General features: G+C 55.3%; 1 protein-coding gene across 1 annotated transcript in view; it reads left to right on the top strand.

The window, feature by feature from the left end:
• Positions 1–7,976, top strand: part of AHNAK2 (AHNAK nucleoprotein 2) — a 13,360-nt gene extending 5,384 nt beyond the window's left edge. Inside the window, exons 4-5 of the mRNA XM_011982923.1 lie at positions 8–400; positions 444–7,976. Coding sequence (XP_011838313.1) covers positions 8–400; positions 444–7,168 — 7,118 coding nt within the window. The 3' untranslated portion in view covers positions 7,169–7,976. The remainder of the gene's footprint in view (positions 1–7; positions 401–443) is intronic.
• The last annotated feature ends 3,346 nt before the right edge of the window (positions 7,977–11,322 follow it).

Here is an 11,322-nt window from a genome sequence, read left to right as displayed (position 1 = left end):
GTCAAAGGGCACCTGCCCAAGGTGGAGATGCCCAGTTTCAAGATGCCCAAAGTGGACCTCAAGGGCCCCCAGGTGCACATCAAGGGCCCCAAGCTAGACCTGAAGGGCTCCAAGGTGGAGGAGACGGCCCCCGACATGGAGGTGTCTCTGCCCAGCGTGGAGGTTGACGTCCAGGCCCCGGCAGCCAAACTGGACGGCGTGGGGCTGGAGGGGGACCTGTCCCTGGCCCATAAGGATGTGACCGCCAAAGACAGCAAGTTCAAAATGCCCAAGTTCAAGATGCCGTCCTTCGGGGTGTCGGCCCCAGGCAAGTCCATCGAGGCCTCGATGGACGTGTCTACACCAAAGGTGGAGGCCGAACTGAGCCTCCCCTCCATTCAGGGGGACCTCAAGACCACTGACCTCCTGTCTCTTATACACATCTAGATGTGTATAAGAGACAGACCTGGAGGTCCAGGCTGTCCAGGTGGACATGACGCTCCCAGAAGGCTACGTGCCTGAGGGAGCCGGCCTCAAAGGGCACCTGCCCAAGGTGCAGATGCCCAGTTTGAAGATGCCCAAAGTGGACCTCAAAGGCCCCCAGGTGGATATCAAGGGCCCCAAGCTGGACCTGAAAGGCCCCAAGGCGGAGGTGACGGCCCCCGACGTGGAGGTGTCTCTGCCCAACGTGGAGGTGGACATCCAGGTCCCGGGAGCCAAGCTGGACCGCACACGGCTGGAGGGGGACCTGTCCGTAGCCGACAAGGACTTGACCACCAAAGACAGCAAGTTCAAAATGCCCAAGTTCAAGATGCCGTCCTTCGGGGTGTCGGCCCCAGGCAAGTCCATCGAGGCCTCAATGGACGTGTCTACACCAAAGGTGGAGGCCGAACTGAGCCTCCCCTCCATTCAGGGGGACCTCAAGACCACTGACCTCAGCATTGAGCCCCCTTCCACTGAGGTGGAGGTCCAGGCTGTCCAGGTGGACATGACACTCCCCGAGGGCCACGTGCCCGAGGGAGCCAGCCTCAAAGGGCACCTGCCCAAGGTGCAGATGCCCAGTTTTGAGATGCCCAAAGTGGACCTCAAGGGCCCCAAGCTGGACCTGAAAGGCCCCAAGGCGGAAGTGACGACCCCCGACGTGGATGTGTCTCTGCCCAGCGTGGAGGTGGACATTCAGGCCCCAGGAGCCAAGCTGGACAGCACACGGCTGGAGGGGGACCTGTCCCTGGCTGACAAGGATGTGACCGCGAAAGACAGCAAGTTCAAAATGCCCAAGTTCAAGATGCCGTCCTTTGGGGTGTCCACCCCAGGCAAGTCCATGGAGGCCTCAGTGGACGTGTCTGCGCCAAAGGTGGAGGCCGACGTGAGCCTCCTATCCATGCAGGGGGACCTCAAGACCACAGACCTCAGCATTCAGCCACCACCCGCCGACCTGGAGGTCCAGGCTGGCCAAGTAGACGTTACGCTCCCGGAGGACCACCTGCCCGAGGAAGCTGGCCTCAAAGGGCACCTGCCCAAGGTGCAGATACCCAGTTTGAAGATGCCCAAAGTGGACCTCAAAGGCCCCCAGGTGGATATCAAGGGCTCCAAGCTGGACCTGAAGGGCCCCAAGGTGCAGGTGACGGCCCCCGACGTGGAGGTGTCCCGGCACAGCATGGAGGTGGAAATCCAGGCTCCGGGAGCCAAGCTGGATGATGCCCAGCTGGAGGGGGAACTGTCCCTGGCTGACAAGGACGTGACCACCAAACACAGCAAGTTCAAAATGCCCAAGTTCAAGATGCCATCCTTCGGGGTGTCGGCCCCAGGCAAGTCCATCGAGGCCTCGGTGGACGTGTGTGTGCCGAAGGTGGAGGCCGACGTGAGCCTCCCCTCCATGCAGGGGGACCTCAAGACCACGGACCTCAGCATTCAGCCCCCATCCGCCGACCTGGAAGTCCAGGCTGTCCAGGTGGACATGACGCTCCCAGAGGGCCACTTGCCCGAAGGAGCCGGCGTCAAAGGGCACCTGCCCAAGGTGCAGATGCCCAGTTTGAAGATGCCCAAAGTGGACCTCAAAGGCCCCCAGGTGGATATCAAGGGCCCCAAGCTGGACCTGAAAGGCCCCAAGGCAGAGGTGACGGCCCCTGATGTGGAGGTGTCTCTGCCTAGCGTGGAGGTGGATGTCCTGGCCCCAGGAGTCCAACTGGATGGCGCGCGGCTGGAGGGGGACCTATCCCTGGCTGACAAGGACGTGACCGCCAAAGACAGCAAATTCAAAATGCCCAAGTTCAAGATGCCATCGTTCGGGCTGTCCGCCCCAGGCAAGTCCATGGAGGCCTCCGTGGACGTGTCTGTGCCGAAGGTGGAAGCCGACGTGAGCCTCCCCTCCATGCAGGGGGACCTCAAGACCACGGACCTCAGCATTCAGCCCTCTTCTGCTGAGCTGGAGGTCCAGGCTGTCCAGGTGGACGTGAAGCTCCCGGAGGGTCATGTGCCCGAGGGAGCCAGCCTCAAAGTGCACCTGCCCAAGGTGCAGATGCCCAGTTTCAAGATGCGCAAAGTAGACCTCAAGGGCCCCAAGCTAGACCTGAAGAGCCCCAAGGTGGAAGTGATGACCCCCGACGTGGATGTGTCTCTGCCCAGCGTGGAGGTGGACATCCAGGCCCTGGGAGCCAAGCTGGACGGTGCACGGCTGGAGGGGGACCTGTCCCTGGCTGACAAGGACGTGACTGTGAAAGACAGCAAGTTCAAAATGCCCAAGTTCAAGATGCCGTCCTTTGGGGTGTCGGCCCCAGGCAAGTCCATTGAGCCCTTGGTGGACATGTCCGTACCAAAGCTGGAGGCCGACGTGAGCCTGCCTTCCATGCAGGGTGACCTCAAGACCACTGACCTCAGCATTCAGTCCCCTTCCGCCGAGCTGGAGATACAGGCTGTCCAGGTGGACATGAAGCTCCCTGAGGGCCACATGCCCGAGGGAGCCAGCCTCAAAGGGCACCTGCCCAAGGTGCAGATGCCCAGTTTCAAGATGCCCAAGGTAGACCTCAAGGGCCCCCAGGTGGATGTCAAGGGCCCCAAGTTGGACCTGAAAGGCCCTAAGGCAGAGGTGACGGTCCCCGACGTGGAGGTGTCTCTGCCCAGCGTGGAGGTGGACGTCCAGGCCACAGGAGCCAAGCTGGACACCAGGGGGCTGGAGGGGCACCTGTCCCTGGCTGAAAAGGACGTGACCACTAAAGACAGCAAGTCCAAAATGCCCAAGTTCAAGATGCCGTCGTTTGGGGTGTCGGCCCCAGCGAAGTCCATTGAGGCCTCAGTGGACGTGTCTGTGCCAAAGGTGGAGGCCGACGTGAGCCTCCCCTCCGTGCAGGGTGACCTCAAGACCAGTGACCTCAGCTTTCAGCCCCCTTCCACCAACCTGGAGGTCCAGGCTGGCCCGGTGGACGTGAAGCTCCTGGAGGGCCACGTGCCCGAGGGAGCCAGCCTCAAAGGGCACCTGCTCAAGCTGCAGATGCCCAGTTTCAAGGGCCCCCAGGTGGACGTCACGGGCCGCAAGCTGGACCTGAAAAGCCTCAAGGCTGAAGTGATGGTCCCCGACGTGGAGGTGTCTCTGCCCAGCACGGAGGTGGACATCCAGGCCCCAGGAGCAATGTTTCACGGCGCGGGGCTAGAGGGGGACCTGTCCCTGGTCCACGAGGATTTAGCTGCAAAAGACAGCAAGTTTCAAGTGCAAAAACTGAGCACGTCTGGTGCTGAATGCTCGTCAAAGAAAATTTCCGTGTCATCCTCTGAAATCAAAGGAAATGTTACATTCCGTGAGAAGACTTCAGCATTTCCCATTGTGGAGTCTGTTGTTCGTGAAGGTGATCTTCATGATCCATCACGCGACAGTAACCTGGGGCTTGCTGTTGGAGAAGCTGGAGTGGATTCGAAGTTTAAGAAACTGCATTTTAAAATGCCCAAAGTTTCATTTTCTTCTGCCAAAACTGCTAAAGATAGTTTAGTCTCAGGTGCAGAATCTAGCGTAGGTCTTTCCATGATTCCCTTATCATCTTCAGAATCCCCAAGTTGTGAATTACAGCAGGTTTCGGGTGGTTCAGAGCCATCCATGCAGATGCCTGAGGTTGGTTTGACTGGGTTTCCATCATCACGGATTGATCTCACTGGTCCTCACTTTGAATCTTCTATTCTCTCTCCCTGTGAGGGTGTTACACTTACAAAATACCAGGTGACCGTTCCCAGAGCTGCCTTGGCCCCTGAGCTTGCTCTGGAAATTCCTTCTGGGTCTCAGGCTGAGTTTCCTCTTCCCAAGACAGAGTGCTCTGCTGACCTGCAACCTCCAGAGGGAGTTCCAATATCTGAAACGGAGAGTCACTCTGGTCCACTGAATTCCATGATTCCTGTTTCTCTTGGTCAGGTGTCTTTTCCTAAATTCTATAAACCAAAGTTTGTGTTTTCAGTTCCCCAAATGTCAGTTCCTGAGGGAGACTTACATGCAGCAGCGGGTGCCCCAGTCATGTCTCCTCTTAGCCCTGGAGAGGGAGTGCAGTGCCCCTTGCCAAGCACCCATCTGCCATCCCCAGGCACCTCTGTGTCCCAGGGTCCGGAAGAGCTTGTGGCCTCCTTGCAGACATCAGTAGCGGTCCCCGGAGAAGCCCCTTCTGAAGATACTGACCACGAAGGGAAAGGGAGTCCCTTCAAAATGCCTAAGATTAAGCTTCCATCATTTAGGTGGTCCCCGAAGAAGGAAGCAGGGCCAAAGGTGGACCCAGAATGCAGCGTGGAGGACTCAAAACTCAGCCTGGTTTTAGACAAGGATGAAGTGGCCCCGCAGTCTGCCATGCACATAGATCTGCCTCCTGAGAGGGATGGAGAGAAGGAAAGGAGCACAAAGCCTGGCTTCGCTATGCCAAAACTTGCACTACCCAAAATGAAGGCTTCTAAGAGTGGGGTCAGCCTGCCACAGAGAGACATGGATCCTTCTCTTTCTAGTGTCACAGCAGGGGGTAGCTTTCAAGACACAGAAAAGGCCAGCACTGACGGTGGTGGGGGAGGACTTGGTGCAACAGCAAGTGCCACAGAAGGTGAGGGTGTGAACCTCCCCTGTCCACAGGTCCGCATTCCCAGTTTGGGCTTTGCCAAACCTGATCTCAGATCCTCCAAGGCCAAGGGGCAGGTGAGCCAGTCTGAAGCTGACCTGCCTCTTCCCAAACATGATCTGTCTACCGAAGGTGACAGCAGAGGATGTGGGCTCGGCGATGTCCCAGCAAGCCAGCCTTGTGGGGAGGGGATAGCTCCCACACCTGAAGACTCCCTCCAGCCATCCTGTAGAAAACCAGATGCTGAAGTCCCCACAGTGGAAAGCCCAGAGGAGGAAGCCACGACCAGGGACTCACAGGAAAGCTGGTTTAAAATGCCCAAGTTCCGCATGCCCAGCCTTAGGCGCTCTTCCAGGGACAGAGGCGGGGCTGGAAAGCTGGAAGTGGCTCAGACACAGGCACCTGCAGCAACAGGGGATGAAGCAGCAGCTAGAATCAAAGAGTTCCTTGTTTCTGGGTCAAACATGGAGGCAAGTATGTCCCTACAGCTCCCAGAGGCAGATGCAGAAGTGACAGCTTCTGAGAGCAAATCATCCACAGATGTTCTAAGGTGTGATCTTGACAGCACAGGCTTGAAGCTGCACCTTTCCACTGCTGGAATGACCGGGGATGAGCTTTCCACTTCTGAGGTCAGGATCCATCCAACCAAAGGACCTCTCCCTTTTCAGATGCCTGGCATGAGGCTTCCAGAAACCCAGGTTCTTCCAGGAGAAATAGATGAGACTCCTCTTTCCAAGCCAGGACATGACCTTGCCAGCATGGAGGATAAAACAGAGACATGGTCATCCCAGCCTGAAGGTCCACTTAAACTGAAAGCTTCAAGTACTGATATGCCATCCCAGATTTCTGTGGTTAATATGGATCAACTGTGGGAAGATTCTGTACTAACTGTCAAATTCCCCAAATTAAAGGTACCGAGGTTCTCCTTCCCTGCCCCCAGCTCAGAGGATGACGTGTTCATCCCCACTGTGAGGGAAGTGCAGTGTCCAGAGGCAAATATTGACATAGCCCTTTGTAAGGAAAGTCCAGGGCTCTGGGGAGCCAGCATCCTGAAGGCAGGTGCTGGGGTCCCCAGGGAGCAGCCTATGGAGCTTAACCTGCCTTTGGAAGCTTCCCCAATTTCAAAGGTCAGAGTGCATATTCAGGGTGCTCAGGTTGAAAGTCAAGAAGTCACTATACACAGCATAGTGACACCAGAGTTTGTAGATCTCTCAGCACCCAGGGATTTTTCCACTCAGATTGTGCGGGAATCAGAGATCCCTGCATCAGAGATTCAAACACCTTCATATGGATTTTCCTTATTAAAGGTGAAAATCCCAGAGCCCCACACGCAGGCTAGAGTGTACACAACAGTGACTCAGCACTCTAGGACTCAGGAGGGCGCAGAAGAGGCTCCCACACAAGCTGCCCCAGGAGCAGACTCCATTTCTGGAGATCTCCAGCCTGACACTGGAGAACCATTTGAGATGATCTCTTCCAGCGTCAATGTACTGGGACAGCAAACACTCACATTTGAACTTCCTTCTGGCCATCAGCTTGCAGACAGCTGTTCAGATGAGGAGCCAGCAGAAATTCTTGAGTTTCCCCCTGATGATAGCCAAGAGGCAACCACACCACTGGTGGATGAAGGCAGGGCTCCAAAAGAGAAACCAGAAAGTAAAAAATCTGGTCTGCTCTGGTTTTGGCTTCCAAATATTGGGTTTTCCTCTTCTGTTGATGAGACAGGTGTCGATTCCAAAAATGACATCCAGAGATCTGCTCCTATTCAAACACAGCCTGAGGCACGACCAGAGGCAGAACTGCCTAAAAAACAGGAGAAGGCAGGCTGGTTCCGATTTCCCAAATTAGGGTTCTCCTCATCTCCTACCAAGAAAAGCAAAAGCACCGAAGATGAGGCAGAGCTGGAAGAACAAAAACTTCAAGAAGAAACAATCACCTTTTTTGATGCCCAAGAAAGTTTCTCCCCTGAAGAGAAGGAAGAGGGTGAACTGGTCAGGCCTGTGAGCACTGGGCTGGACTCCAGAGTGACGGTGACATCTGCGGCAAGAACAGAGTTAATCCTGCTAGAGCAGGACAAAAAAGCTGATGATGTAGGCAAAGGCTCAGTCCTGTGACCAAATGAAGGCTGAGAGGTATGGCTCATCAGCATAAGAGAGATGCAAAAAACTAAGTTGGAAAGTAAAGGCTACACACACATATGGAGCACCCCATCCCACAGCACATTACATCCACCTCACTTCACAGAACTGAGAACAGAGCAGAAATGACCAGAACACCTTTGTCACCATCACACTGCCCTCCTAAAATGGAACCAAAGCTTTGGATGCAAAGAAGGCACCCTGACTTCCCACAAGACACCAGAATTCACACGGTACTCAGAGGCATTGCTGGGAAAGTTTGTTGGTCTTTATTAGAAAAATTTCAAGAGACCTGTCCATAATACCCAACAGAACATGAGTGTTTCTTTGAGGAAAGGGTTCTAATGTCTGTGGTGTACGAGTAGTTTTTGGTATAACTTCTTTCCTGCTGCTGCTGCTTCCTGGCAAACATAGTTTTCCTATTTCAGGCAGAGTGCGGTATATTCCAGGAGACACTGTTTCCTTCTCTCTTAGCTTACTTCTTTGTTGAATTCTCACTAATGGCAAGCTTCAAGATGTTTTGTGTGACAATACACACGTGCTAGGCAGAAGGTGATGGCGTCCAGTGGCTGGCAGCCGGGTCAGCAGAAGCCAGGACATCTGTGAGTTGTCATTCTCATCTATCCATGTCCACTTGCTTGCCAGCATCCACCAGTGCCTTGCCAGCGTGCACGGTCCCACACTGTGGCCCCTGAGTCTCCTAATGTACATGCTGCAGCCAGAATGCAGATGGAGCTGGCTTGGCTGTTCCCTGGATGGGCAATAAAGAAAGTGCTGCATCCCACGGTGAAGGCTGCTGAGGTCTTCTGTCTACGGGTGGAAGTTTACCAGTGCTTTCCACCCACACACTCTGGTCTCTACTAAGTAGCTCTAGAGAACAGTCAAGGAGGAACATTAGAGTGGTTGCCTATGTATCATCCATTTGTCCAGGTCCTCCTCTGAGCTAGAGGCTGTGAGGAAGACAAGGAAGATAGGGCTGAGTTCACAGTGTGGCAAGGACACTGTGAATCCTGGTCTCTCAACCCTCCCTTCCTTCCTCCAGCTGGAGGCAGTGTGGGATGGGAGATAGAGTGCAGAGTGGGGACAGCACAGAAAGGTGTCCTTGGTCATCTTTAGTGGCTCATTCTCAGAAGCTTCCTTTATCACAGAGGCTCTCTTGGGCAGCCCACAGGAAGCAAATCCACGTGCGGTAGTGGAGTGAGGTTCAAGGGGTTCCCTATAGTCTTTCAGTGGTCAGATCTCTTCCCAGCTGCCCTCAGATGCTCCTGCTGGGTTCATGGGTATGCAGTGTTCAAGGGGGAGGTTGGAACTTGCCCCCAGCTCCCTCCTGGCTTGGGTGGGCTCCTGGTGAGTAGCACTCATGGACCCCTGGGGAGGTGGCTGTTCTCATGGCTGTGGGCATGGGAGCAAGAGCTGGGCTGTAGCCAATCTGGAGGATGACAGTGCCTGAAGGGTGAAGGCCACTCTGAGGCTACCACTCCTTGTGCTGCCCTGAGAGGTTCCAGAGGAGTGACAGCTATGGGGTGCAGGAGCCTGGGCAGGGGAGAGGCTGGGTTCTTTCCCCATGCCACCATGGGCATATGTTCCCTGTGCTGAGTTGGGGAGGCCCATGGGTGTCATCCAAGTTAGGGGACATAGAAGCCTCTAGAAAGTGAACTGACACAGGTCCCCTGGGGGCTCACAAGCAGGGGAAGGGGGAAGGGAAATTTGGTGGGCACTCATCCCACAGTTAAGCAAGGCTGTCACCCCCTCCCTTCCCAGGGCTTCCTGCCTCCTCTACTCCAACTTGTGTGTGCCAGACAAGCTAGGTGAGTGCAGCCCAGGGAGCACTGCAGAGGGAGGAGTCTGCCTGGCTCCATGGGGCTTTTATCCCTCTCTGATCCCAGAGTCAAGGCCTGGGATAGTGGGGACCTTGGTGCTAGAGGCCAGAGAGACAGCTGTCCTAGCACATGAGAAGTGGCTGAGCAGCAGGGGCCCCCACAGGGTTCTCACGTGGCCTTGGTTCTCTGTGTATGAGTTATCTATGCTGCATAAGAACATCACTCACTACAAATGAGCAACTTAAAACAACACATATTTATGATCTCCCAGTTTTTGTAGATCAGCCCAAGTGTGGCTTTGTTGGGTTCTCTGCTCAAGGTCCCATTAGGCGTCAATCAAGGTGTCAGTTGGGGCTGTGGTCTCCCCTTCAGGCATGACCAGGAAAGAAGCCACTTCTGAAGCTCACATTTAAGCTTCAGTGTTTGAGTGTTGCTAGCCACACTCAACTCCTGTAGATGGGATGATTGAGGGCCCCAGTTTCTTGCTAGTTGGGGGCTGGAAGCAATCCCAGTACCCTGCCACATGGGCCTCTTCACAGGACAGCTCATAGCCTAGCAGCTCACTTTATTAAAGCTAGCAAGGGATAGACTGCTATCACAAAAGTGACACCCCATTACCTCTGTGTATTCTATTAGTTACAACAAGGCACAGGTCATGCACACACTCAAGGTAAGATCACACAAGGGCATGCATAGCAGGAGGTGGGGGTCATGGGAGTCATTCTAGAGTCTGTCTGCTATATTCCAGAAGGGACCACATTGTGTTACCCTCCTGGGGTCTCTCAAACCTTGTCAAGCTGGATTTCCTTGGGAATAGGAGTCTGCTTTGAAGTAGGCCTCTGACAGTGCCACTGAGGTGTGACTGCCAGACCCCAGGTGTGTGGAAAGAGGCCTTTCACTGGATGAGGGCCGCAAGCCAGTTGTCCAAATCACAACCTGGAGCACAGAGCCCTCCTAGAACACAGTTGGCAGGCCAAGAGAGCAGGCCAAGTGCTCTGAGACACATTCAGGTATAAGGCCAAGAACCAGGAAGCAAACCCACACATACAACTCTGGAGGGCAGAGCTTAGTCTGGGATGATATCAGATTCTGAGCCAGGTGTTGCCACGCAGCTTTTTGGCAGATGGTTGCTGAGGAGATTTGGAGCATGGATGAGGGATAGGAAGCCACAGGGAGCAGCCACTGCAACTGCCAGAGCTTGGCTTGGCCAAGTGCAGCTCACATACAAAGCAGCTCCCAGAGGCTCCTGAGGCCTTGCAGGGCTGTGTGGATCCCCATCCTCCTGCAGCATCTGCAGCAAACTTTTCACAAGCTTGGGCAGGGAGGCAGGATGGGTGTAGGAGACTTTCTGCACAGATAGAATGCTGAGGTCTAAGGCGTCCTTTAGATGGGGGAAGTTTGAGGTCACCAATCGAACAGAAAAGTAACTTGTACTGTACCTTAGATGAACTTCGCTAGCTTTCCCCAAAGCGAAGAGGGAAGAGGAAGATAGGGCTGAGTTCACAGTGTGGCAGGGACACAAAAATAGGAAGGAAAAAGGTAGAGAAGGGTAGGAAAAGTAGAAAAGTAGAGAAGGGTAGGAAAGTGGTGCCCCAAGACTGGGAGAGCATTCGGGGGACCCTGGGGTCCATTCAGCTCCAGTGCTCCTTCATACCGCTGCACTGTCCCTGAACTCCAGCCTAGGGTGGCCCCATGGACCTCCACCAGGGGAGGGTACCCTGTGGTCTTGGTCAGGAACCATCAGGTGAGACAAGCCAGGGAGCTTTGAGAAGGCTTCTGGCCCAGCATTCATAGCAGAAGAGTGGGAACGGAGTGGCCAGACCTGGGTTCAAATCCTGCATCTGCAGCACAGGTGCCCAGGTGGCTCCCAGGATAGGGTGAGTTCCAGTGGAGCCGTATCCAAGTCCTGGTCTCAGATTGGAGTCACCTTCCTGCCCTCCAGCTCAAATGCTGGTCCTCTCAGCCCCATGCACCAATCCTGGGCTCTGCATCCCCAGGACAGTCCCGCCCCCACATTCTTGGACCCGTCCTGCACAACAGTCCAAGCACAACAGCCCACAAACCACACAGCCTTGCGCACCCCTACCCTCGCCGGCCTGTCTCCCCAGCCCTCACACGGGACCTGTTCTCTCGGCCCTGGGTTCCCTCCCTCTTACCCTCCCCGTCAGGGGTCCCCTCCCGACTTCCACTCTCCTGATCCCTTCAGCCGCGGGTCCCCTCCCGACTTCCCCATCCCTCAGCCCCGGTCGCCTCGCGTCCTCCCCGTCCCCTCAGCCGCAGCTCCCCTCCCGCCCTTCCCATTCCCTCAGC

This window comes from Mandrillus leucophaeus, unplaced genomic scaffold, assembly GCF_000951045.1.
Source record: "Mandrillus leucophaeus isolate KB7577 unplaced genomic scaffold, Mleu.le_1.0 Scaffold244, whole genome shotgun sequence".
Classification (NCBI taxonomy): Eukaryota; Metazoa; Chordata; class Mammalia; order Primates; family Cercopithecidae; genus Mandrillus; species Mandrillus leucophaeus.
This window is presented reverse-complemented; position numbering and strand designations above follow the sequence as displayed.